Raw genomic sequence first — 27,468 nt, 5'->3', positions numbered from 1 at the left:
GTATTCTTAAGGGATGGTGATTACCCGCCAAGAGAGCAAAGTGTCCGGAGCGCCTCACCAAAGACGTTGATCGGTGTCCCCAAGCCCCACCCCACCGTGGAAGGCGGCACTCGGTGCTGGGGCGCAGGATTCGGGCCCCTGCCCTCGCCCCGCACGCCCGCGGCGCCTGGTGTGATTCAGGGCGGTGCCCGCGGCGCTCCGGCTGGGTACCTCGGGGCGCTCATCTCGGGCTCTGGCAGACGCGGGGCGGGCTCTGGCCTGGCTCCTCCCTACTCGGCCCCTCGCTCCCCAGCTCTTAACCCGCGCGCGGGGGCGCGACGGTCACTGGGCTCCGCCGGGAACCAGCTGACTCTCCGAGTCCCAGCCGAGCGCGCCCCGTCCCACGGTCGACGCCAGCACGCCGGCATGGCCCCCGCAGCGGCGTCGGGGGGCAGCTCCCTGCCCAGCGGCTTCGCGGTCTTCACCAGCTTCCCGGATCTCCTCTTTATCTTCGAGTTTGTGAGTGCCTCACGCGCCCGGAGAGGGTGCTGGGGAAAGAAAGGGTGGGATGAGCTGTGCTGAGCGCTTGCCCGAGCGTAGCACCGCAGTCCCGCACAGTGGCATCTGTAGGGGTCCCCAGGGCATCGGGGTAACCCGACCGCGGTAAGGAAAGTCTTTCCCTCATCCCAGCCCATTCCACCTCAGGAGTTTGGTCCCTTCTAGACAAGGGTAGTGGGGGGAGGGAGGGCAGGGGTACAGGATTTAGCTTGAAAAACCAAATTCACGACTTGTGTTGGATGCGGGCTGAGATTCCTCAGGTGCGTGCCTGCTGATTCCCAAGCTGCGCTCCCAGCCTGCTTCTCTTGGGCGGCACAGAGAAGTCCTGTTAGAGAGCAACGTCCTTGCAGAGTTGTCCAGCTTTTTGCAGGGTTAGGATTTCTTTAAAAAAAAAAAAAATCAGCAAAAGAAACCAGAGTTTCACCAACCGAGGTTTGGCGATTAGGTGGATCCCTAGGAGGAGCTGAATTGGGATTATCTGTTCTGGTCATTGAAAGTTTCTGGTGAGAGGACATATTTGCAGCTCCTTTGATCTGAAAATAATAAAGCAGGCCATCGTTTGTTCCTCCACAATCACTCTGTCCTGTGTGGGGTGGGGCAGGGAGGGAGGGGGGCTGCTGAGATCCTGAGCCTTGGCTGACCTTGAGTGCTGGGAAAACCTCTTCACCTGTGCTTGGACCCTCCTCACCCTGGAGCAGTTCAGCCTTCACCTGCGAGTTAGGGAAGTCTGTTCTGGGTTCCCAGTAAGTGCTCACAGGGGGTCGAGAGCCTTACCTGGAGGGGATCTGCTGTGCGGTGCAGCTTCCCAGACTCCTTTCCCTACACTCCAAGCTCAGAAGTGATAGTCTGGAGAGTTAGTTGGAAGAGAAATTGTCCAAACCTGGTGGTTTAACAAAGGACCCCTGCTTCTTATGGACAGCTTGAAGGCAGAAGGGTATGAATACCAAAGGGAGCAAGCAGGTTCATCCGCGGAGGGCTTGGGGGGGGCGGGTCACAGTTGCCTAGTGGTGTTTTGTCACAGAACTTGTGAGAATTGAGTTGAAGCCAAAACTGTGTACCCAGACTTCAGATCCTGGGGCTAGCTAGAATCAAGAAAGTGATTTTCTGAAAGAAAATCTAGACTTCACTAAGCCCAGCCCCCCCCCATTTATAGATAGGAACCCCCAGGCACAGAGTGGGGAGGGGCAATCTGTTGGGGTCTGAATGTGCCCTCTGGAACATTCTTTTCCAAATGGCTCATCTCTGCATCTATTAAGCACTTAGCCTGTGCTTGCCTTAGGCTAGGTTTCTGCACATATAGTGCCCATAACTTGGGAACAAGGAATGGGCTGTTCCTTCAGGGATTGCTGTCTTTGCAAAGGCAGTTTCATCATCATTGTTATGGGACAGAGGATTTTTAAGTAACAAAAGTTCTTCCTGGAGTGTCATCCATCACACTAATAAGTGACTTCTCTGCTTCTGTAGCTGCTTGTACAGCCAGGCAGTGTGATTTGCAGGGGAGGGGACAAGAGGGTTCCCCTGATCCACCAGTCAATCAAAGTGAGAGAGCGCCCAGCATGGGAAATCTCAGAGTCATGGATTTCGTGGAAAAGTTCTCTTTCAGGATGGTTTTGTGACCTGAGGTAGTTGGGACTTCTAGAAGACACAGTTCTCTGCCTGACCACTTCCCTCACAACTGTCTGAGAAATGGTTCTCCTTTACCTCACCGCCTGCTCCCTCATCCCCACTTCCAGAGAAGTCCTGGACACCTCAGTGGTCAACTCCCATCTCCCTCCCTGAGTGGAGATGGGCACATGGGGTGCCTTGGGAGAACGGGAGAAAGCAAGCCAGTCCTTTCTGTTTTCCTCTGCACAGATTGGATCAGAAATACAAAGCTGTATGTGTCTTGATGTGTGGACTGACTTGAAATTAGAGGGTCCGAGGAGGCGCTGGCTTACCCTAAAAGGGTTGTTTTTTATAATTATGGGTATTACAACTCAACAACAAAAAACGCACAATTCAGTTAAAAAATAGTAAATGAACTTGAGTAGGCATTTCTCTAAAGAAGATAGACAAATGGCCAATAAGTGCATGAAAAGATGCTTGCCATTCATTAGTCATTAGGGAAATGAAATCAAAACTACAGTCTCTTCACATGTAATTAGGTTGGCGATTGTCAAAAAAACTGGAAAATAACATGTGCTGACCAGAGTGTGGAGAAACTGGAATCCTCAAACATTGCTGGTGGGAGTGGACAGTGGTGCAGCTGCTGTGGAAAATGTTTGGTGGCTCCTCAAAAAACAATTACTACATGACCCAGCAATCCCACACCTCGATTTAGAACCAAAAGAATTATAAGCAGGGACCTGACCAGGTACATGTACCTGCACGTTCATAGCATTACCCACAATAACCAAGAAGTGCAAACAACCCTAATGTCCATCAACAGATGAACGGATAAACAGTGTGATGTGTTCATATGATGGAATATCATTGGGTCACTGCAAGGAATGAAGTACTGATATAGATAAGTTGAAAACCTTGAGATCGCTATGAAAATAAGTCAGATACACACAAAAAAAGTCACATAAAGAGATGAAATGCAAACTGGTATTTGCCAGGGGGTGAAAGGAGAGAGAAATGGGAAGTAAGTGCTTAATGGTTACAGAGTTTTCTTTTGGGCTGATGAAAATGCTTGAAATTAGAGCTGGTTGACTGCTCAATATTGTGAATGTATTAAATGCCATTCAGTTTATCAATTTAAAATGGTTAGTTTTATGATATGAAAACTTCAATTTCAAAAAATGAATCTTTCAAATATTGCAGAAAAGTATATAAATACTTTAATAGGCACCATGTACTTATCACTCAACTTTGTCAAATATCTATATTTTGCCATATAATCCCTTCAGTATTAAGGAAATAGTCTTTCAGGCTGCTTCTAAGTCCCCTGGATATCCTATTATTATCTTCTCTCTCTCCTGCTACGAGGGCCCCAGAGATGAATGTGGTGTTCATTACTCCCAAGCAAGACCTTGACTGTACACCCAACTGTCTACAAACTCTACCTGCTTTATACTTTTTCACACTTGGTGAAAACAGTGTCAGCCTGCAGGTATCCTTCTGCAACATGCTTTTCATGCAAACTTGTTTTGAGGCTTATATATTTTTATGCTGTTTATCCATTTTCTGTTGATGGACATTTGGGCTCTTCCCTAGTTGTTGCTTGGTACTGTTGCAGACAGCTTGGCTAGGACATCCATGGGTTTGCTGCTTCAGTTCCACGCTGGGAATCTCTTCAGGAACCCATAAAGGATTTGACTTGCAGGGAATACACCTCTTCGTTTTTCTAGCTAGTATCACATTCCTGTCCAAAATGTTGCTCCATTTTTATACATTCCAGGAGCAGAGTTCCTGGGAAACTTATGAAACTTAATTAAGCTCAGGTCTTCCATTTGCTTAGGCCCCTTCCAAGATCCAACCTCATTTTATATTCTTTTATGATAAAGGTCCCTAATTTGTACAAGCTTAGGGTTAAACCTGGGCCTTGCCCGCTCTTACTAGCAGCATATGAAAGTCCTCATTGTTGTTCCTCATTCCATTGTTCCCTCCACACTGGGTAGCGTCAGATTGTAATTTTCTGCTAGCCCAAATGGGTGTAAAGTGCTGGGTTGTTTTTTGTTTGTTTGTTTATTTTTAATCTGTAGCTCAGAAAGCTGCTGTTTACTCACAGTTCATATTCCTATAACTGACCTCCCCATAGCCTGGTAGGTGCCAGATGTCAAACTTTCAGCCTCAGGGACAACAGGGTGGAGCTCCACTTCCTTCCCAAGGCAGGGAAGCCATCTGGGGTACAGGGACCATGGTGGCTCAAGGTAAAACCTGGCAGCCAGCACTCCTACCCCAGAACCTCTGACTTCTGAAAACTGCAGGAAGTAGAAGACACCAGGTAGTATGACCCTGCCTGTCTGAGCCCCCCAAGGCCACATAGCACATGCTGCTTTTGCAGGCTAGGAGGTCACAGGTGTACCCCCATACAAGGCAGAGTGGAATCTCCAATGTCTCCTTTCTCCCAGCAACTCAATCTAGGACTTTGCTTCTGGCCTGTTCCCCTGTCCCCACCCAGTGAAGGACTTTTCCTTTGGTGTTATGGTCTCTGTGACATTCCTGACTGTTCTTGAACACCGTCCACAGAACAGGATGTTAACATAGGATGCTTTTTGTCTCAGCTCTGGCCAGCACTCCAGGAGGAAACTTCTCTTATAGAGTGCCAGAGAGCCCCCTTTCAGCACTCATGAAGGAGATGCCTGAAAGCAGGTTATGAAATTATTAACCCAACTCCCTCCTCCCCATCTAGGAAAGAAGTGGAGCCCCTCAAAGAACAGGTGGAAATTAAGAGAGAAAATGTCTTTGACAGTTGTGTGCTAGGAGTGCCACTCACTTTCCCTCTTGGGGTGCCCCTCCTTCTCTGTGCACCTCAGGAACTCTGGGCACTGGTGAGAGGCATAGGGGCACTTTGGAGGGTGGGGTGAGCGAGGGAGCCGCCTGGAATCAGTCCGCACTATCGATTCTTACAGTAAACTGGACAAAGTGATTACTAACATGAGAATGTTTCTGTGATCCAACATGGGTGACTGGGCATTTTTTTTAATCCTTTGAGAGTAATCAGACAAGTCTGGGGACCTGCCCTGGATTTTCATCTCTGTGGGGAACTGCAGCCCCACACAGGACTGGGGCAGGAAGGGGCAGGATGATAAAGCAGTTGGCCGGTGGTTGGGCCACATTCTGACCACATTGAGAAAGCGTTGAGGACTCCTAGGAGACCAGGGATGTAGAACTCTAAAGGGAGGGGAAGAATTCTAGGTAGAGGTCTCTCAGGGGTTTGTCCTTGGAATTGAGAAGTGACTTTTCTGGTTTTTCAAGAAGCTGAGGCTGGCTTTGATCAGGAGTCAGTGACTTGGAGCCGTTCTCTGGAAACTAAGTGCGATGATGGGATGCAGCTCTGGGATGATCATGCATGGGTTCTCATAACCAAAGGATGTTGAAAAAGATTGCTTTTAAGCTTCCCCAAAGTTACTCCCAGGCTTGACGGGGATGTGGGGTCATGTTGGGAGTGATCCCAAAAGATTTCAGGAGACAGTGGGAGGAACTCAGAGGCCATGCAAGGAAAAGCTCCAGCTCAGGTCAGGCCAGGGACAAAGGCTGACTATTTGCACCCACACTGGCCAGGCCTGCCGCCTGAGAGTGGGGGGACACACTGTGTGTGGGACTGGCACTGCTTAGGAATGGTGCCCTGCTTTGCACTAGACTCTGGACACATCCCCTGAGGAATAGGCTGGGGTCAGGGACCTGGTCACCTGGGGCTGCATCTTGGAATGGGAGCTAGGGGCCAACTCCCAATGGGTTAACACTGAATCATGGCTTCCACCCCTAGCACAGCCTGTCTGGCACTCCCTCTTGATTCAAGTACCAGTCCCTGGACATGGTGCTTCAGACCAAAGGCCACTAGGGGCCGGGGCACCCCAGTGGATGTTCTCTCTGGGTGTTGATAGATGTGAGGACAGCAGATGAGCAGCACGCCTTGTCCCTGAAGCACAAATGCCAGGGGGGAGTGTGGGCCAACTCCTCCTAAGTTTCAGACTCTTCCGGGAGCGCGGAACAGCAGGTCCCTAGTGGCCTCGGAGCCATGGCGAGTCCACCTTGTCTTCTGTATCGTGGTGAGAAGACTGGGCTCCTGGTTAGCCCCCGGTGGGCACCAGCAGCATGAGTATTTCCCAAGTAATGTACTGGCAACCACACTCAGCCACAGTTAGTTTCAGTCTCTACTATTCCCCCTTGTTAATAGCTAATGTTCTGCCCCCACACTGGGGCAAACAATCCGTGCGCTGAATCACTTTAATGTACCCAGGGCCTGAGAAAAAATGTGTAGGAACTGAAAGAAAAGCTTGTCACCAGACACCCCACATTGTTATGCAAGGCAGTGGGAAGAGGTGGGCCCAGGGCCACACAGACCGTGCCCCCTGGGTCCCACACCAAAGCCTGGGTCCACTTAGAATGAAGTTAGCTTGGGAGGGGAGAGTACTCCCCAAATTCCTGGATCCAGCTTTGAAAGAGGCTCTTGGAGAAGCCAGAGGTGCTGGTATGGAGGGGAGAAAGGAAAAAAATAGTGAGAAGGACAGAAGTGAAGGCCAACACCCCTTGACCTGCTGGAGTTGGGGGCACGCTGGCCACCACAGAGGGATGAGAACGCAGGCTTGAGCCCACAGAGAGGGAGTGATGCCCTTCAGTGCACTGACCTTTTGCTTGCTCTTTGGCCTTAAAACCTTGGTATTCTTTTCCCCTGAAAGAATAGAGCCTATTGAGCAAAGGAAGCAGTGGGGAGGGAAGGCCGCCTCCTTTGCAGTTTTCGTCTCCTGAGACAAAGGTGGCTGGGAGCAGGGTGAAGGTAATGGCTGTTCTCCTCGCACCAATGTGGCTATCCTCACAGCCGTTACCAAACTGGCCCCATGGTAAATGGCTGGTGGGATGCCTTGGGGTCACTGCCTCCCACACAGATGCCCTTGCCTGGACCATCTCCTGTCCTCTGGAACTCAGCCTTGTGGCATCGTGGTAGGCAACACTGCATCAGTAAAGTGGGGCTAGAATAGCCCTTACTAATAATAGCAACTCCTGTGCCAAGACCAGCTGGCCCATCTGTGTTAAAATGGGATAACTAAAGAGGGGCCAGAAGACTAAGGCTGCCCTGTTTTTTGCCTTCGATGCTCTTCTATACCATTCTCAGGCAGGGAGCGAGTGAGATTTGGGAGATGGGTGGGCCATTGAGATTACACTTGACTTGTCCCTGGGGTCACCAAGTGCTGCACAGACACTGCCCTCTGGAGGGGCTTCCCAGTGACTCCTAAGCTTGGAGCTGCCCTGGCCAGCGTGGTGGGGTGACCGTGGGGCTGTGCAACTGGTCCTGCCTCTGCCTCGGAGTGGGGGACTGCCTGAGCCTCTCTCCTGCACTGCCCTGCCAGCCTGGGCCAGCAGGGGTGGGGAAAGTTGTGTGAATTCTCAGTGCCACGCAAACTGCTATATCAGCCTGAGGGTGTGGGGACCAATTACTAGTGGGCCTGAAATTAAACCTTTCAAAAATGTTTGGTCATTAGCATCAGCGCATCAAGCACCTTGTTTTTAGTAGCGGGTAGCCTCAGCCCCCACCTTCCGTCCTGCTTGCTGGGTGATAAGCTGAATTCAGTGGATTTAGGGGCCTGGCAGGAAGGGAACCACCCAGTGTTTGTGCTTTAGGACTCTTTCCAGAAGCAGCCCCACAAACCTCACTGGTCTCCATCCTAGATGCTCCTCTGGTGGCGCGGTTAAGTCACTAAGTCATTTATCCTTCAGACCTGGTTTCCCCAACACCACCCGCAAGCCCACTTGGCACTTGCACTGCAGGCCCTGGCTTGTGGTCTGTATCCTGCCTGGGCCCTCTGTCTGCCCGCATCCCTGCCAAAGACCGGCATCCTGAAATGCGTATTCTTCGCCTGCACTGGTAGGAAGGGGCTGGCTTGAGTTTATGAATCACAGATGAGACCCCAAGGCACACAGAGGGGAATCGGACCATCACCACCAATTCCCATGACAGCAGCCCCTCAATTCCCTGAGAGACCCCCGGGGCAGCAGATGGTTTTGTCTCACTTCCCAGGTCCACACCTGCTTTGTCTGCTCACCAGGTTACTGACCTACTTGGTGACTCCCGTGAATACATTTTGTTTTTCTTGCAGGGATGCCACTAACATCTCCATGGATTTTTGTCTTTTACAGTTGGCTTCCCTGTATTTCTCATGGAGCCTCCTTGTCTTTGTTTATCCTGCTCGGTAAAGTCAGTGGGTATAGGCGTGGTGTGCAAGAGTTTCATCCAAACAAGAACAGGCCTGTCTAAAAGTCCCTAGTTTTGTGGATCTGAGAGAGGTTTTAATTCATTCAGGACCTGGGGACTGTCTCGAGGTGAGGGAGGTAGATTTTAATCGGGGGTCGCTTCATCACACTCCCCATGCTAGGGAGCAGAGGTGCAGTGTGTGCACTGGAAGAGCTTTCCTGGGACTTGAGGGAAGTGGAACCGGGGACCTGAACGGGGGCCTCTTCCCATCCCACACTCACCATGGACCTGAACTCACACACCATCTCTGTGAATCCAGATCTCTGTGCCCCTCTTCACACACAGAGTCAAGATCCCCCGAAGCCTGCTCTTGCCTTCAGATTAGATGCAGGGACAATGGAAAGCCTGCCTCGAGGTGGGTAATAGCAGGAAGGGCTCCTCTGCAAAGAAGCACCTGCAGATGAAGGGGCCAGGAGGGCAGAACAATTGAATGGACAAACTGAGTCTGGTGACCTCAAAACCACCCTTAGTGTGCAATCTGGAGATAGCCTCAGAGGTCCTCCAACTCTCCCCCCTACCCCTCCTCATGGGGTCTGAGTAAGGGATCCAGTGCACATGACTGGGCTTTGTCCCTGTCCTGGCAGAGGTGTTTAGCTGCCCACTCTTGCTGGGTCCTGATACTTTCACTGGGACCAGCCCCTGCCCTTGGTGAACCCAGAGCTACTCCAGTGTGGTCTGGCATCAAGACCCAAAGAGAGACACCAGGGTGGGAGAGATGGACCCTACCCATGTGTGTCCCGGAATAAAGTCTCTCTCCCTGGAGGTCCTGCCCTCAGTGTTGACCACAGTCATGATAACTGTCAGTGTCTGTTAAGTGTATGCATGGACGAATGAATGAGTGAGAGAGGGAGCAGGTGAAGAAAGTCTCACCTTTGACTCGCTGGGCACTGAATTTCTCCATATGAGGGAGGTAGAGCTCATACAAGAACTTGAAAACTGAGCTGAGGACCTTGGGGGAACTTTAGTGTTAGGGGTCTTGGTCTTTCCCTCTGATCTCCCTCTCTGTGCAGCGTCCACCACCAGGTGCTTGTGGCCTATTGGTGGGTTTCGCCGTGGTGCTATTTCCCTATTCTGCAGTTGCTTACCCTTGCTAGTCTCTCTCTCTTTCTCTCTCTCTTCTCCTCTCGCTCCCTCCCTCTACACACACACACACACACACACACACACACACACACACACACACACAAATGCCCTCTACTCCAACTCCCACAATGATTAATTTTTTCATCACTCCACCCTTCGAGCTGGGACTGCTGGACTTCTCCTAGAGTGCAGTCACTAAGCTGACCAGATCCTTATACAGCACCCCCTCCTGGCATTGCAAGTGCATAAATATCTCCTGGTGGCCTGGTGAGTGCACAGGAGGGCCCAGGGTGCCCTGCAGCTGGGACGAGTGGCCATCTTTTCTTGTCCTCCTGAGCAGATGATTTTTGCCTCAACCCTGACCGATGTGGCAGGACAGAACAGTTGGGTGCATGGCCACTCTCTGGCTAGTTTCCTTTACTTCTCGAGTTCAAGACACAAACTCCTGCTCACATGTGCCTTCAGGTGTGCGTCCTGCCTGGGAGCAGCTTGGGATCATAACCCTGGGCTCTGAGGGTCATACTACCAGTTTTGTGTGTGTACAGTCCTGTGTGAGTCACTCTTGGCATGCTATAGAAAGAATGTCTGTTTGCAGAGACCCTACAGAGTAAAATGGAGCCTTAGAGAAATATCTGGAGAATGTGAGCAATTCCTCTGTCCTGACCTTGGTAGTCCAAGTCTTGCAGCAGAGACACTGGATCCAAGCAGTTTCTACCACGCACAAGCAGAAACACCACTTATCTCAAGAATGTGCTAGAAGATTCCTTTCCCCCTTTCAAACCCAGGCACATTATTTGAAAAATGGTCTCATATTTTTATGTCCTTTGTGTTTCCTTCTATGGGGAAGACATTTTTCTCAACTTTCGTTATCTGGGAGATCATAGGTTTTCTACTTTTCTATGCTTTTGAAATTTTATTATCAACAAAGTTTGAAGTAGATAAATGTGCATAGTGAGATCCTAGACTTACTAGGATTTTTACATGGTTACAGGTGGGGCTTTGTCTCAACATGTGAGCTGCCCAATTTCCGTCTGAAGGTGAGAAATATTTCTCATCTAGCCCTTTACTCTTGAGAAATATTTGGCCAGTGGGGTTTGAGACCAGGAAGGACTGGGATGCCCCATCTCCCTGGATGTGGGTGCTCTCTGTTTATTCTCTGCACAGGTGGGCACTGACTCTGTCTGCAAGTTATGCTGAATCCTTGTTTTTCTGCTGAGGGAGGCCTTACACCAGTCCAGCCACAAGCCCATCCCAGAGCCCTGCCTCCTTCAAGTCCCTGCCCTCTATCTCTTGCTGTTCCTTACTCCCATCTTCATGCCAGCCTCAACAGCCATCTTGAGCCCCCTCTGGTGCCTTAGTATCCCCTGAGCTAATCAGCTACTCTTTCCTCCCCAAGACAGCCACTTCTTGACCCTCTAGTCCAGTTCACCAGTTAAGTCCATCTCTAACTTAAGTCTCAATTAGGGCTCTGCCCCCATCCACTCAGGGCTGTAACTGGTTGACGCTGCATCTGTCTCCACTGGGATGTCAGCCTCCTGGGTGAGCAATGCCTTACCCCAGATTGTTGGGGGGTCCTGGTCATGGTGCCAGAAGCTTCACCCCACATCCATAGTATCAGCCAGTTTGCACCAGCCTGCAATATGGGGTGACAGCTGCAAGTTGTCATTTGCAGCTGAGGAAGCCGAGGCCCAAGAAGCCAAATCACTTGCTATTACCTCCTCCAGAGGGTTTTGGGGAGAGTCTTTCTCAGGGCTTAGGCAGCCCCCAGGGCCCATGCAGATGCTCCATGGTGCAGGCCCTGCCTTGAGCTAGCCTGTGCCCTGGGGAGCAGAACCCTCAGGCCAGCGCATCTGCTGTAGCGGTTACAGCTGTGATTGTGCTCTGGAATTCTCACAGCAGCCCATGGCTGTTCTACAGAGAGGGCCAGAGCGAAAGAACAAGCTCCAGAGGGAAGGGGCATGATGGGCAGCACAGCCTGCGTGGGAAGCCGTGTTACAGACATCTAGCCAAGAACAGCTCTCCTCATCTCGGCCTCATCTGTTGTTCCTCTCCCCTCGTATCTTCTCAAGATTGTTCTGTACCCACCTAGTACCCCTCCCAGGTGGTCCCCTGGGACTCCTTCCTGCAGCCTGCCCCCTTACATTTCTCTGGGCACACAGCGCCCATCTTTTGAGTAAACACCCAGGTTTAGTCATTTCATCTGTGCTAGGACTTTTCTGTTGCAAGCTGGGTAACTTAAGATATGTTTCTGGGGCAAGTGTCTGTAAAACAGATCCCCTAAGAACCAGTGGTTTCTCAGCTTTTTCCAGCCTAGAGCTCTCATTGGGATGAAACACATTCAATCAGTGTCCCCCACATGGTGGGTTCAGATGGGTGTGTGGTGTATGTTGTGATGTAAATTCTCCTTGAGCAAGATTTTGTAAAAGCCTCCTTGAGAGAATTTCTCACTTTGAAAGACATTAAGCTGAAAGAAAGAAGCTAGTCATAAAATTCTACATATTATGTAATTCAATTCATATGAAAGTTTAAAATAGGGAAATCTGTAGAGACAGAAAGTTGATTAGAGTTCACTGAGGAATGGTAGGGCAGGGAGGACAGATAACCAAAGGGTACAGGGTTGCATTTGAGGAGATGAAAATGTCCCAAAATTGGTTCTGGGGATGATGGCCATAGTCACAGATCCAAGAATATCCTAAAAGGTGTAAGTTATACACATTAAGTGGGGCAGTTGTATAATATGTGAATTGCATCTCATAAAGGATGTTTTTTAAAAAGAATTTCTCCACTCTGCAGAGATCCCTGCCTTCTTCAGTATCCTCCCTAGATATTCACTGCCCTCTGACTTCTGGCTCTGCTCTTTCAGGGCACAGACAGAAACAAAAGGCATAAAACAAAAGGCAGACTTTTGGAATGATTTTAGGCAAATATGAGAGTACTGATATAAGAAACCCCCTTCTGATATAAAAGTGGGGGTACATCTGAATTCACCTCAGTATAAATCTGACTATGGGGATAAGATATTTAATCTCCTGTGCCCCAATGTCTCCATTTGTAAAATGGAGCAAATACCTACCTTGCAGGGCAGCTGTGAGGATTAAATGACATGAGATTATACATGTGAAATACCTGGCACGATGACTAACACATTGTGGATACCTGATGAAAGGTAATAGCTAGAATCTGAGCATTCTGGGCTTAAAAAGAAAGAGAACAGAATTCCTCCCCATCTTCTTCCTGTGAAACTCATTGCTATAGATAAACCATGCAAAGGGGGAAAAGGCAGCATGATTTTTTTAGAGGACCTTGGCCAGGTAGTACAGCCAGAGTCCGGAGAGGGTCCTGAGTCTGGGGTGGGGGCGAGGAGGCAGGGGCCTGGGCTGAGCTTTGGGTGTGCTTTGCTCCTGTCAACGGTTGTGAGCAGGGATTCCTGCCATCTACTATTTGAATCTGCATGAGTGTGAGTAAGAGAACACATTTTGGGAGGAGCTGCACATCAGTCTCCATCAGCTTGGTGAAAGTACACACCCAAAACAGGTCAAGAGTCAGGATTGTGTGTGTGACATCTCTTTACAACACTATGTGGTTTAGAGTTGTGGGATCGCATCCTTCAGGTATTGTTACCACACCACACCCACCAGCTCCGGACTGCAAGTCCTACCAGAGTCGGGATTAACCTTGAAGCTTCCCTTTGCCCTGCCTGCCGGAAGCTTGGCGCCAACGCTCTGACTGCAGCTAGAAGTGCATGCTCAGCAGCGACTTCCCCTCCTTTTTTCTGACTTTGATCCTGACTAAGCCACATTGGGAGGACTCAAGCTGAAGTGAAGTAAAATGAACTCAGCTTAGGATCTCAGAGCCTCCATCTCAGGCTTTGCCTCTGCCACTTACTGCTTTTTTCCCCAAAACAACTGTATTATGGACTATAAGAACAACAGCAATCCCATTATCCATTTTACCTCTGCCTTCCGGTTCTTGGAAGCCATGCTCTGGGGGATCTCAAGACCTTCAACTGCTGCACTCGGAGCCTTCTCTTACCTTTCAGAAAAACCAGAGAATGGAAGAGAATCGTTCTCCCCGTGTGGCATTCACGTTCCACAAGGCCACACCATTGGCTGTGCACAAGCAGCTCCAGCCCACGGGGCGTGCACAGGATTTCACAGTGTGCTGTCCCTTCCATCTGCTCCCAAGCTATTCCTTTGGATTGGTTCACAAATTTCCCCTTTAGCCACACCCATCTAACAGGAGACCCTGAAGGCCACTTTACTCCCTCGGACACATGGCTGGACACTCAGGACTTAGCTGTCAGCAAGGGAATGCTTACCCCCTCCATCGCCTGGCCAGGGGAAGTTCCATTTTGTAACTAACAAGTCCCTGCTCAGTGTTCAGCACTGAGAACAGAAGTGTAGAGCTGCCCAAGGGCCTATGAGCTGGGAACCTAACTTAGATTGGTCTTCCTGGGATGACTGAGGGTGAACAGGCTAAGGATGCTCACTTCAAGGTGAAGTGCCCCAGGCCCTGGCTCTGCCCCAGCTGGTCCTGCATGCTGGATTATTGTGCCTACAAACCCAAGTCTGGCTCAGCCGTCAGCACACTCACACTCCTCTGTCCATGAATGTTATGGAAAAGGCCAAGTAATCTGTTTGATCTTAAAGGCATCTATGGATGGAATCTACACACATATCTTATTCTATGGCTAAGAATTTTTATTTGATTTCTGTTCCCACCCATATAAGGTTGCTCCACTGGCACTGTCACAAACACTGCCATCAACAGAGGGAGTTTTCTGGTCCGAGATGCTCTTAGCTAATTCATTAGGCCCAAATGGGATTCAATAGTTCAGACTCTTCACTGCACTACTTTCTTCACCCAAATGGATCGCCTCCTGATACTTCTCAGCTAAGAGGCACAGAGACCCCTGTGGGGACAGTGGCGGGCAGCAGGTCCAGGGAGGTGGGGTCAAAGTACCACTTGAGGTCACATCACAGGCGACAGAGAACTGGGAGGGCATCTCATCTTCAGTACCAGGTACTCGGAAGTACCTTGGAAACTTTGACTGCAAAGGCCTCTCCACTTGTGTTCCTGGCTGCTCCAAGTCTTCTGGGTAGGGGACAGGGGTTAAGAGTAAACTAATCTCACTGGGACCCAAAGGGGCAAGAAGAGAGAAAATCCCAGCTTGTCCACTAGAGGGCAGGGCTGCAGCACTGAGGGTCTCACTGACCCCTATGTCCATCATCATCCACCACAGGGAGTCCTGCAGTCCTCTTTAAATATATGGGGGGGCCTCCCGGGTGGTGCAGCGGGTTGAGCACAGCGCTGTGAAGCTGTCTGCAGCCTCTGCCGTGCCGGTTCGATCCTGGCCGACCAGGGAGATTCCCACATGACGGGGCAGACCTCTCCTGTCTCGCCCGCTGCTCCCTTCAGCAGTGTCTTCGGTCCACCTGCCTATTCTGCTCCCTGCTCTGTCTCTGGTGAATTCTCTCACCCTCCCGCACATCTGGACTGTACCCCAGTGCTTGTATAAATAAATAAAATCTTTAAAAAAATAAATACATGGGGTTCACTGACCCTGTGGATATCAGCTGGGGTGAATTATGGATAACAGCAAGGGAGTGCTTTCTTCATGCCCATCCAAAGTCACCCAAAGAAACCTGACAGGTGCCTTCTCCATCCCAGCCCCTGCTCAATTGTCAGAGTGCTTCCTAGACTTAGGGCTTTAAGGGGTTAAAAGAATTTTTTAAAATAAATTTTATTTTTATATTCCCCATACAATTGCAACCCCCTTATTTTGACCCCAATCCCTCCCCTCCCTGCACCCCACCACCCATAGAGTGTCTCTGGTTCATAGTTTTTTGTTGATTTTGATTTTCACTTTCTTAAAGTTATTCATTTTCCTGGTCCCTTATTTAAGTTTTCTAGATTCCTGTTATGAGTGAGACCATCCGGTATTTTTCTTTTTCTTTTTGGCTTATTTCGCTGAGCATGATCCCTTCCAGCGCCATCCATGTTGCTGCAAATTGCATGTGTTTATCTTTTTTGAATGCTGAGTAATATTCCATGGTGTATATGTACCACATCTTCTTGATCCAGTCATCTATTTTTGGGCATTTGGGCTGTTTCCAAAGCTTAGCTATTGTAAACAGTGCTGCTATAAACATAGGGGTGCAGGTGCTCTTTGGAATGGATGTTTCTGTGTCCTTTGGGTAAATACCTAGGAGTGGAATTGCTGGATCCTATGGAAGCTCTATGTTTAGTAGGTCCAGAAATCTCCACACAGCTCTGCATAGTGGTTGGACCAGTTTGCACTCCCAACAACAGTGCAGGAGAGTTCCTTTTTCTCCACACCCTCGCCAACATATGTTGTTGCTAGTTTTTTTAATATGTGCCATTCTCACTGGTGTGAGATGGTATCTCATGGTAGTTTTAATTTGCATTTCCCTGATTACAAGTTATGTTGAACATTTAAAAAAAATTTTTTTTTGATGTGACTGACATAGTGTGGGTAATTTATCTTGCCAAGACCAAAAGAATCTGCTGGTCACTACCATTTTATCAAAGAAAGGATATTTTTACATCAAAAATACTAAGAAGGCTTTAAGCTCAGAATAAAGTACAGCCCTTCTAATATTACTGAATGGCATAAGTCCTATCTTGGAAGGGCTAATTATGTAACTTCCATGTGCCTCAATTTCCCCTTATGACAAATGGATCAGTACCTTGTTCACAGGGTTCTTGTGAGAAGCAACTGAGTTAATATTTGTAAAGTGCTTAGGACAATGCTGGGAATGGAAGACTGATGTGTTTGTTCAATGAAAAATTTAAACTGTATTTTAAAAATCAATAAAGGCAAGGAAGCAGGCGTTAGAAAGATTGAGGTTGGAGATTCAGGATAGGCCTTGAGGGAGGTGAGTCATTTTTGCCTGCCTCCTTTGCCTCTCTGCCTCCTTCCTGGTTTTCTGCCTCTAGTGCCCAGTGCAGCCTCAGGGTCTGGCCCTTCCTGGGCTTTGGCTCTCTTGATCGGATGCTTACCCCTGCCCTCCTATCCTCTGCAGGTCTTTGGGGGCCTGGTATGGATCCTGATCGCCTCGTCCATGGTGCCCATACCCCTGATCCAGGGCTGGGTGATGTTCGTGTCTGTGTTCTGCTTCCTGGCCACCACAACCCTGCTGGTCCTGTACATAATTGGTGCCCATGGTGGGGAGACGTCCTGGGTCACCGCGGTGAGTCCCAGCCCTGGGTGTTTGAAGGGGCAGTGGTTTTGACCTTCTCCCTGGAAGTCTGGTTTTTCCATCTCCTTCCTATGCTTCCTATGTTCCAAGACTGAACTGGCCTGGCTGCAGCTCCTGGCTATACGTATGCTCCCAGCTGCGTGCTCCATGCAGCTCGGGGCAGCAAGGGGGTTGGAAGGTGAAGGTAGCTGCTGAGTCTCCTGGGCCTGCTCTGCTTTCTCCTGCATGACGGCCTTTTCCATGGATAACCAGGAGACCCCCTCTCCATACTGCCTACACCTACCAGAAGCCTCCTCCCATTGGCTGGGAAGACTGGTTTCCATCTGGGGGTAGCAGAGTCCTGGGGGCTGGCCTCAGCTGCCCAGAGTGAGGCTTCATTCACTGCCTAGTCACAGCCTTCTAAAGCCGGGTTACCAGAGTGCAAATTGGAGGGGGAAGCAGAATGCCCTGCAGTCTCTAGTGTGTGTAGATTCTACCTTTGAGAGCCATGAAGGGGTGCCTGCCTTTTCAGGGACACTTACCCCATTACCAGTGGTGGAGGGGACAGGGCCCATTTGTCCAAGACTCAGCTCTGAAAAGGCCTCCTACTTAGACTTCTGAAATCCCCTCCAGCTTAAGACTGTACAAAACCCTGCTTTAGTACTTTTTAAATTTTAATATATATCCCCTACCCACCCCCACCCATTCTACCCCCTCCCTGTCCCAATGAACAATGAAACAGCCACAGAAATGGAAATGGCTGCAGCCTCTCTCACTTGTACTGGTTACTGAGGCCACATCTGCACCAGGACTGTGACCACATATGACACTTCTCAGGTCCAGAACCAGTGCTACCTATTAAACCCCAGGTGTCCCCCTCTTACTTGATCCACCCTCAAGGGAAAACAGCATCCCTTCCCCCATCAAAGTCCTTACTCTGGCTCCCAAACCAGTGAGAAAACGAGATGTGGGGAGGGGAGTGAAAGGTAGTAGCAGAAGACAATGGGGAGACGTGAGCCAACCCATGGAAGGACAGGTGGTGTGGGCGGCCTTGCTGGGACCACAGCTGCCCCGTCGCTGCATCTGGGACCCCACCTCTGATGGCCCTTTCTGACTCTGCAGGATGCAGCCTACCACTGCATTGCCTCCCTGTTTTACCTCAGCGCCTCTGTCCTGGAAGCCTTGGCCACTATCTACATGTATGACGGCTACACCTTCACCAAGTACCATGAAAACATCTCCGCCGTGGTGAGCCAGCCCCCAGCCACCTGCCCCACAGCTGCTGACAGAGGGTCTGAGGGGACGGTGCCCCCATCATCACTTAGCTGGTTTTTGTTTTTGTTTTTTTTATAGTTCATTGAGTTTTGAATGGAGTAAACCTTCCCCTCATTTGTGAAAAAGCAAAGTCCAAGAGAAGGGGCCCAAGGGCCCCTCAGCTGCGTGGTTGAGTGCCACGTTGCCCAGGACTGGGCTGGCACAGGGTCTGCATCCAGTGGGCTTTTCCCAGGGCAGATGTATAAGAGACATAACTGCCGAATGACCGGCACTTGGGGGCCTCCATGCTCTCTCTCCCTTAATCCTCACAACAGCCCCACGATGTGGGCACTGTTCTTATGCCCACATCACAGATGGAGACAGAGCAACCAAGAGCAGAGGTGACTTGCCCGAAGGTCACAGGGATTGGTGGGGCTGGTGTTCCAGCCAGGTGCCCTGTCATCTGATTCTTACCACACATCTGGAGTGTGACTCTGGCCAAGTGGATCTCCAGGCTGTCCCTGAGCAGTCCTCCATGGAAGCATACTGCTGGGGCAGAGGAGCATTGTGGCTGGGAGTGGGGAATCAAATGGTCTGTGTCTCACCAGGCCCTGACTCTGCGGAGTCCTTCAGGAACCAGTGTGTCCAGACCCCCAGCTTGCAGGGGTTTGCTGCTGTGATTTAGGCCTCCTGACAAAGTCTGCAGCCTGACAGCTCTGAGAACCTATGGGAGGAGGAGAACCCGGCTTCCCTCTCCACCAATTCCTGTGCACACCCCTTGCTCTCTGAGCCTTGGCCCACTCATATGAAGTGAGATTGTAATTCTTGTCTGTCACCCTCTAGTGATATAGTGACATTCAGCAATGTCCTCCCAAGGCCTCAAAGACAGCGGTGAGTGAAATAGGACCTTGTGCCACATTCACCCCAGCAGCAGAACAAATTGGGGTGCTGACTTGTATGAATGGGGGGCACATTCCAGGCAAGTCTCTGAGCTTTAAAAAAAAATGTTTGCCAACAGCAGGACCAGATGGGCTGTGAGGTCATTACCCTGACTTCTCTTTTTAAAGGAATGGGTCAGAATCATGGGGAATAAATGTTTTGTTGCATAAAATTTTTCTCAGAGTTGTACAAGTGTGGGTTGGCACCACTATACTAACTCACCATAGTAAATGTATTTCTAATCCTGGATATTATTTCAAAAATAGGGAAAAGTTTCGGAAATACCACGTCTGATTCCTAGAAATCAAGCTGTCAATTATCCAGTCCCAAATTAAATGTGATGTTAGATCACCAGATGCCAGCTCCAGGGTGCCAAAGCTGTGCTATCCCGCCTTTTTGGAAAGGGTAGAGAAAAGGCTGAGAGAACACCCACAAGGATCTGTATTACTGGAGTCTGGGGAGGGCGTTGTTCATCCTGCTCCCAGAGGGAGGTCTGGGGGAAAATTCCTCACAACCTTATCTGCTGGTGACTAGAGTCCATCCCCCAGCTGGAGGAAGCCACACACTCCCCTTAAACATCCTGATTGCTCCCCAGGACCATAAACATGGTGGATCCCTGGTGCCCCCTCCAATGTCCCTCAGTGTGGGCAGCATCTCCCATATTGGCTTGTCTCCCACAAGGCTGCTTCCTAAATGGTAACACAGCCAGACAGCACGTGGGTGCTCTTCCTTCCCCGGGGAGGCTTGCAATTTACCTCCACCTTCCTTCAAATAACTGTTTCATCTCCCCTGCCCTAGAGATCCCCATACCTCTCCTTATCCCAGTCCTAGAAGTCTTCTGTCCTTACCGACATCAGCAAAGCATTTGACAGCAATTCATGTAAAATCATTACAGGCACAGTAATGAAATGCAGATGAAAAGTGGCTAGTGGGGCCTCCCCAGTGGCGCAGCGGTTGAGCGCTGGGTTGCGAAGCTGCCCGCAGCCTCTGCAGCACCTGTTCCATCCGATCCCCAGCTGCTCCCCGGCCACCAGAGGAGGGTCCCACTTGGCGCGCAGACCTCTCCTGCCGCCCGCTGCTCCCCTCAGCAGTGTACTTCGGTCTTTCTGCCTGCTCTGCTCCCCGCTCTGGCTCTGGTGAATTCTCTCACCCTCCCACGCTTCTGACTGTACCCAGTGCATGTATAAACAAAACAAACAAACAAACAAATAAATAAATAAAACATTCCTCTATTAAAAAAAAAAGTGGCTATTGGGTTAGCACTTAAGGAAATGATCCAGATGGGATGAATTAATGCCCCTACCCACTGGACAGGTCTCTGGTTAAGGACCACTGTGCTTCTACTCTATCCTGATTTTCACTTTTTATGGCGATGCAACATATATCCAGAGAAGTGGCATAATGCAAGTTCACAGCTTGATGTAACTTCATAAAGGGAACTTCTCTGTATAACTAGTATTGAAATTAAGAATAAGACAAGCTCCTAGAAATCCCTCCCTCATCCTGGCACTCTCACTCACTTTCACTGTGCTCCCACACCAAGGATGCCCATTGCATTGGTTTCGACTGCCTAGGCAGCTTTGAACTTCATACACAGTGTGTATCTGGCTCCTTTCTCTCAGCCTTATGTCTGTGAGGCTCGCCCACATTGTTAGGTGGAGGTGTAGTGTTTATTCTCATCACCGTGTAGTAGTTCACGGATGCCTGTATCAATATCCATTCCACAACTGATGTGGCCCCACATGTTTACTAGTTGAGTTAGAGAAACATGAGCGTGTCCAGGCAAAGTTAGGAGTGTCAGAATCAGAATCAGAATGTTCTCAGCAGGCCAATGCACTGGGCTGAAACCAGGAAGGTGAAATATAAACCTGCTTCCTGCTTCAAGGTAAAGTCACACCTCTCGATTCAAAATGTCAACTGTATCGGCACTTAGGGGAGGATTTATACTTACTCAGGACTTAACCCCAATCCCTGTGCAACCACAGCATTCAAAGGGTCTCAGGGGTGGCCTGTTGGGGTGTAGTGAGGCTTCTGAGACCTGCTCCCACATACCTCTGGCATTTGGAAGCACTGGACTCCCTTCCCTCTCCCTCTGGCTGCTTTTGGGACTTGCCTCAGAAGCTGGGCTTCTCTGTCCTCCTTTGCGCAGCAGAATCTCTGTGCTCAAGGTATCCCGGGGGTTAGTGGCGATTTCTGCAGCAATCTGAAAGCTTGGGGGCCTTAATTATGGTGGGAAGTAATGGCAGCAGTGCAGAAATGGGAGTTTTTGAAGGCCAAGTGCTTCCACTCACACCCCTGCCTCTCAATGTCCCCCACATGCCATTTTTTACCGGTTCTTTTTTTTTTTTAAAGATTTATTTATGCATACAAGAACTGGGGTACAGGCCAGAGGTGTTGGGGGTGAGAAGATTCACCAGAGACAGAGTGAAGAACAGAACAGGCAGATTGAAATACACTGCTGAGGGGAGCAGCGGAGTTGAGTCAGGAGAGGTCTGCTGCGCCATGTGGGTATATCCCTGGCCGGGGATTGAACTCGTGCTGCAGTAGCTGAGGATAGCTTCATAGGTTGCGTCTTAACCCGATGCACCACCAGGGAGGCCCTTTACCTGTTCTTGTTGGGCATTTCTCAGATGCTCCTGCCAAGGGTTCTCAATGGATCTGACATTCCCCAGACAGTAAATTGCCTCCACCTAAGAGGGAGGGGTGTGTTTTGGGGCGGCTACTCACTCATGTGTGATGGCTACTTTTCAGACAAGGTACTTAAGACTCCCCTGATGAGTTGTCTTTAATTTGTTATTAAATAACTCAATTTACTCTTCGCCTCTGGCCAATGAGAGTGAAGGGCCCGCCCCATGTGGCAGGAGGGAGCGAGCAGGCACTGTGACCGCTGGTGTTTATGGACATTTTCAAGAATCACAGAAGCATAGCAGCCCTAATGTTGTGTCTGGGTTGGAAACACTTGACCCTATGCCCAAGTTCACAAAACCAGGTGCAGATATTTGACTTGTGGGCAGGCAAGCCTCCAGGGAAGCCAGCCACCCAGAGAAGGGTGATCAGAATAGATGGCGCCCAAATGGACACAGAAAGTCAGGGCATGGCAGGCCACAAAGTGACAGCCATGTTCTCAGGGCCAAAATGACTGGATCTTCCCAGTAGCTTTCAGTAAGTCCCCTCCTCTTTGCAAAGGTTCAAAATCCCTCCTCCCTGACCCTGTTCCTGACCCTTCTTATGAGCCTGGCTCTTTTGCCCGGGCCCGTGAAATGAAGAATCCTAGAATAAAATTATGATGGGGGTGGGGGGGTCTGAGGTTGTCCAGGCATCATTGAGACCCTTAGCCAGAGCCAGCAAATTCATGTGCTCATATGTTCTTAGCCAAGGCTTCTAGGCCCACAGCTGGACACTGCCCTTATTGGTCTGGTGGAAGGAAGTGTTCCATGGACAGCAGTTTATATTTGTGAGCATCTTTTGAGTTCCAGCTGGGTGGCACCAATGTGACGCTGGGGGCGCAGATAGTTGACTTTGCATGCCAAATCCAACAGATCACTGGGTCACCTGCACTCCATGCAGAAGCATCCTGGGACCTCCTCTGGGCTCAGTGGGAAAGGAGGCTGTGAGAGTGATGGAAGCAGGGGTGGTCCACACACTTCCAGGCTATCATCCTCAGGTGCCTGCCAGCCTTGGCCTCCCCCTGCACACCCACTAACTGTCTTCATCTTTGTTTCAGGTGTTTTCGTACGTAGTCACTGTGCTATACGTGGTCCATGCGGTGTTTTCTTTAATCAGATGGAAGTCTTCATAAGGCAACAGAAGAGCTTTAGCTGAAAACCCAGATGGTGTTAACTGATCGGCCTGACTTCAGCATAACTTTTTAAAACACAGACATGCTGTTGATGGTGGAAAAAAGAAAACAAACAAACAAACAAAACCAACACTGTGTCTTGTGGGTGTGTGGGTGTTATGTTCCTTTTCCCATTTACTTCATGCTGGGGTTGGGGGTTTGCTATGGTTTCACCTCCAACTACTGAGTGACTATTGTCTTTCTAGGGTCATTTCGTATTTGTGAAGGGGGGACGAAAGGGTGGGAAGTGGAGATTGTAGTCTGAGAGACCCGGAAACAAAGACCACCCCTGCTGACTCCGGGACCAGATCTGGAGAATTGCCTGCTGGAATTTTCCACAGGTTCTTTTGAGCACCCCCACCTAGAAGCACATCTCTGAGTCTTCATGGACATTCTGCAAGTCGTGGGGAATAAAACCCACCCAACAAATATTTGCCAACGTGCACGGTGGAAGACGATAAGCCTTTGAAATACTTTATAAACACCTTTATGTTCATTACTTGTGTGGGGTGTGTTTGGTTCTTTTCAATTCTCTAGTATCAGCCATCATTTCAGCTTGCTTTTTGAGGAATGCTAGGACTAAGCAGAATCTCTAGAGGCAGCTGCAAGCGACAGTTCAGATGACTGCTGTGTGCGTGGCCCTCATACCCAGAGGCAGTGCCCCAGCATGGCTACAGCCTGACTGGAAACTCTCCAGGTATTGGCCTGGGGGCTCCTTCTTTTTCCTAAAGAGAATGGCTTCTGTGCTCAATTAGAAAGTCCCTTAAATCAAAAGAAACCAGGGTGCAGACACGTCTTACTCTTTGTGCATTTGATCAGAAATGAGCTGGGCAGTGAGCACTGAGTGCCGTTTCCACTGGGGATGTGGATAATCGGCAGCTTGGGGTTTCCCTGGGCCACTCCCTAGGGGAGAAGGGGCACAGCCCACAGCGTGAAAGGTGCAGTGAGGGCATAAGAGCTGTCTGGGTTGAAAGGAGAGGGGATGGCTGAGAAAGAGGATACTGAGTTAGGAATCCTGAAGGCTAGCTCCCCGGCAGGAAGTGCTTCCTTATCCCTTTGCTCAGAGAAGTTAACGATGTTCCAGACACCAGAACAGGCACCTCACAGAGCGATCAGCATCCAGCTGTGGAGGTGCGCTGGCCAAGGCTGGACCACTTCTAGCGGCCACGGAGAGCCAAGACTCATGTCTCCAGGAAGGTTGAACTAACTGACATTTAATCCCATTCCAGCCTGCAGAACCTGTTGAGTCCTGCAGACTAAGTTGAGTCTCAGTAGACTCTTAGGAAGTCCATGACTAGCCCAGAATAATTGTGCCAGAAAGGGGCCACTTTTGGTGAGTCCACTGAAGACAAAATTTAAGTCAAAAAAACCTTCATGGGCCTCCCCGGTGGCGCAGCGGTTGAGCGCTGGGTTGCGAAACTGCGCACGGCCTCTGCGGCGCCGGTTCGATCCCCGGCTGCTCCCCGGCCACCGGAGGAGGGTCCCACATGGCGCGCAGACCTCTCCTGCCGCCCGCTGCTCCCCTCGGCAGTGTACTTCGGTCCTTCTGCCTGCTCTGCTCCCCGCTCTGGCTCTGGTGAATTCTCTCACCCTCCCGCGCTTCTGACTGTACCCAGTGCATGTATAAACAAAACAAACAAAACCAGCAAACAAATAAATAAAGCATGCCTCTATTAAAAAAAAAAAAATGAAAAATATCAGTTTAAAAAAAAAAAAAAAACCTTCATAATCAATTAGTTTAATTGGGACTTTCTCTTGAAAAATTAAAGTACAAGTTAAGAAAGAATAGGACGTTTGTCATGAGTTTAATGAAATGTTCTCTCAATGGTTCATTTTTTTTTTTCCCAACAAAATGGCGTGATCGCATCCCAGAGCACCACAGCATGAAGCGAACAGTCACTATTTTGACACATCAAAGAAAACAACCCAAAAGCTAAGCTGGATTTCCCAAAGTTTTCTCAAGATTTCAAAATTTTAATCACTCTCTTCAAAGAAACTTTGAGGGCCTTTCTCTATTTGCCCTTTTTCAATTGCAAATTGCTCTAACCATATTACTCATATTAGTCCAGGGCTTTACAGACAATTCTCTCTGATGACTTTCTCATTCCTTCACATTTTGAGAATGTGCAGTTTCATTTGACATTTGACCTCAGCAAATGCCCTCCCTTGAGCCTCCCTGGTGACGCAGTGGGTGGAGCACAGCGCTGTGAAGCTGTCCGCAGCCTCTGCAGCGCAGGTCAGCGCGGGTTCAATCCCCAGCCAGCCAGAGAGCAGCCCACATGGCGCAGCAGACCTCTCCTGTCTCGCCCGCTGCTCCCCTCAGCAGTGCTTATGATCCATCTGCCTGTCCTGCTCCTTGCCCTGTCTCTGGTGAACCTCTCACCCTTCCGTGCCTCTGGCCTGTACCCCAGCTCTTATATAAATAAACAAAATCTTAAAAAATTTTTTTTTAAAAATGCCCTTCCCTGGTCTTGCTTTTCTTTTCACAAGACCACGCTCCCTCTCCCCCTACCCCAACCTACCCAGTTTCCTGGCTCACAATCCATTGCTTAGCTGTCTGCATCCAGCTCTTACAAGTGTTTACAGGTACAAATGCTGGCAGATGCACAAGCCTAGGGGCACTGCTCCTCTGGAAACTCATGATGCCCAGGGTAGGGACACTTAAGAAGCCTGCTGGGGAGAGTTAATAGGTACTCAGACCATGAGAATAGGCCTTGACTGAGCACCTACTGTGTCCTGGGACCATTGGTCTCCCGAGATAGGAGATGGTGTCTGCCCCCAAACTTCTTGTGACTGACTTGCCCCTCCTCTCTGCCTCTGAGGTCCTGGGCAGGGACATCTCCCCTGGGGCATCTTTTGATGCCACCCCAAGGGCAGATGGAACATTCCTCAGCTGTTGCTTGCTTGGTGGTCCTGATGCAGTCAGATAGCACCTGCACTCAAACACGGCTGCCAAGAAGACCACCTTTACATTCATGTGACCATCTTGCTGTCATGTTTGGAGCTCTTGTTGGGCCAAGCACTGCCTGAGCCCCTTGTACATATAGAGCCTCTGCCTCCAGCAGCCACAGGAGGCAGCCACTACCACTGTTATATGGATGAGGAAACACTCATCCAACTCAAATGCACTGGAGCTGGATTTAAGGTGGCTCCTTCTGGTCCTGGAGCCCTGTGCTGGTTTACCACCCTTGGGTGCCAGGCCTGTCCTCATGTGGGTCTGTCTTCCACCTGTCAGGAACTGACAGTGAGACTAGACCTTGGCCCTGGTGCCAGAGGGCAGAACCTGCAGAAGGGGGTAAAAGCAGGGGATGAAGCCGTCCCAGACCACCAGCGGGGTCTGCACCAGATGCTGGACTTAGCCATCTCGTGGATAGGGCTGGTTGCTCAGCCACAAAGTTAAGACAACGCCTAGCTTTCAGGAAGCCAAAGCCCCACCCAGTTGAGCTGATGCTTAGTAAAAAAGGTGAGTAACTGGGTGTTTTTAAGCTCATGGAACAAAAAGTTAACTATAGGTCTGAGGAGGATTAAAAAGAAGACAATGTCTAGGACATGACTGAAAACCTGAACTTGCAGAATAGACCAAACCATAGAGATCCACCCAAGTATCATTCCCTCCAGGACACGGGCCCAAGGGAAAAGAACTGCATCCCTCCTCCTTCACACCAGGGTTGTCAGACCACTCAGTGCAGGACTGTCCCTCAGCCTCTCAGGAGATGACAGTGACCAGGTCTTTCAAGTACAGTCCCAGAAGGCAGGGGTCGAAGAGGTGGGGGTAGCGGTGTTGAGACAGTGGTTGGGGGTGTTTTGGCACCACTTTGACAGTCAGTGACTTGGTGAGTCTGTGCATACCCTCCTGCCTTCCTCAGCCCTTGGGGGCCGCTCCACGGAGCGTACGATTACTTGTGGACAAGTGAGGGTGAGATGCATGTCTCAGAGGCCAGAGAGCCAAGGCAGCTGTGGGTCAAGTTCAACCAGCACATCCTGGAAACCCTTGTCTGTGACTACAGTAGCTGCACCTCCCTGCCTCATGGGGACTCCTGGTAGTCCTGTGGGGCTTTATCAAATATATTTCTTCCTCTGGGAGGCAGTGCCCTGCCCCACCGGAACTGCCCTTCTCCTGGAGAAGGCACAGTTAGTTTTCAGGAGCTAAAAAATACTTATCAGAATCCCAGAAGCGGCGCAAATAGGGAATTTAAAGCCTCTAGATGCTGACTGGTGAGAGCCAAGGTTCGCACCCCCAGCCTTGGGAGCTAGCAGGCCAGCAGGGCACCCACAAGGGCCTTTTGTTCTGGGAATCACTCTGGTCAGTGGGGGTCACAATGGGGCCTTTCAGGGGACAAAGCACCTCTGGTCCTGTTGAGTGTCCCTGCGCAGTGGGCATCTGCCCGGAGCATTTAAAGGAACACAATGTGGAAAGGCAGATTTAAAATCATTTTTCCCACTTTGCACGATTCAGTGGCCTTTGTTCTGTCTCATCCTACTTAGTCACAGTGACCTCTAAGAGCTGGAAACTGGAGGCAGATACCCACTCCTAGCTGTGACTCTATTTTCCTTCATGATTAACATGGGTCAAGGCTCAAGAGATGCAGCCCAAAGGGTTTGAGACACGCAGTCCTCAGCTTTCAGGGCTTCCTTCAGCCAACACTCACCAAGGAGAGTCTGCTCCAAGGCAGACACCCCAGATGGGAAAGGGAAGACACTTGCTAACAACAGTGGGT

At 50.0% G+C, this 27,468-nt stretch overlaps 1 protein-coding gene across 4 annotated transcripts; it reads left to right on the top strand.

Moving 5' to 3' along the window:
* Window positions 1-405: 405 nt before the first annotated feature.
* MAL (mal, T cell differentiation protein (MAL blood group)) lies at window positions 406-22,711 on the top strand (the record flags this gene model as incomplete). 4 transcript variants are annotated; one of them, XM_084235764.1, is made up of 4 exons in its annotated part: window positions 406-498; window positions 16,564-16,731; window positions 17,842-17,967; window positions 22,637-22,711. In XM_084235764.1, the coding sequence occupies 4 exons, from the start codon at window positions 406-408 to the stop codon at window positions 22,709-22,711; spliced, it is 462 nt and encodes a 153-aa protein (XP_084091890.1). The 4 variants fall into 4 exon arrangements, with proteins under 4 accessions (XP_084091890.1, XP_084091892.1, XP_084091891.1 ...); XM_084235766.1 differs by lacking the exon at window positions 16,564-16,731; XM_084235765.1 differs by lacking the exon at window positions 17,842-17,967.
* Window positions 22,712-27,468: the final 4,757 nt, after the last annotated feature.

The sequence above is a fragment of the Talpa europaea genome (assembly GCF_964194135.1).
Source record: "Talpa europaea genome assembly, chromosome: 6".
Taxonomy (NCBI): Eukaryota; Metazoa; Chordata; class Mammalia; order Eulipotyphla; family Talpidae; genus Talpa; species Talpa europaea.
This window is presented reverse-complemented; position numbering and strand designations above follow the sequence as displayed.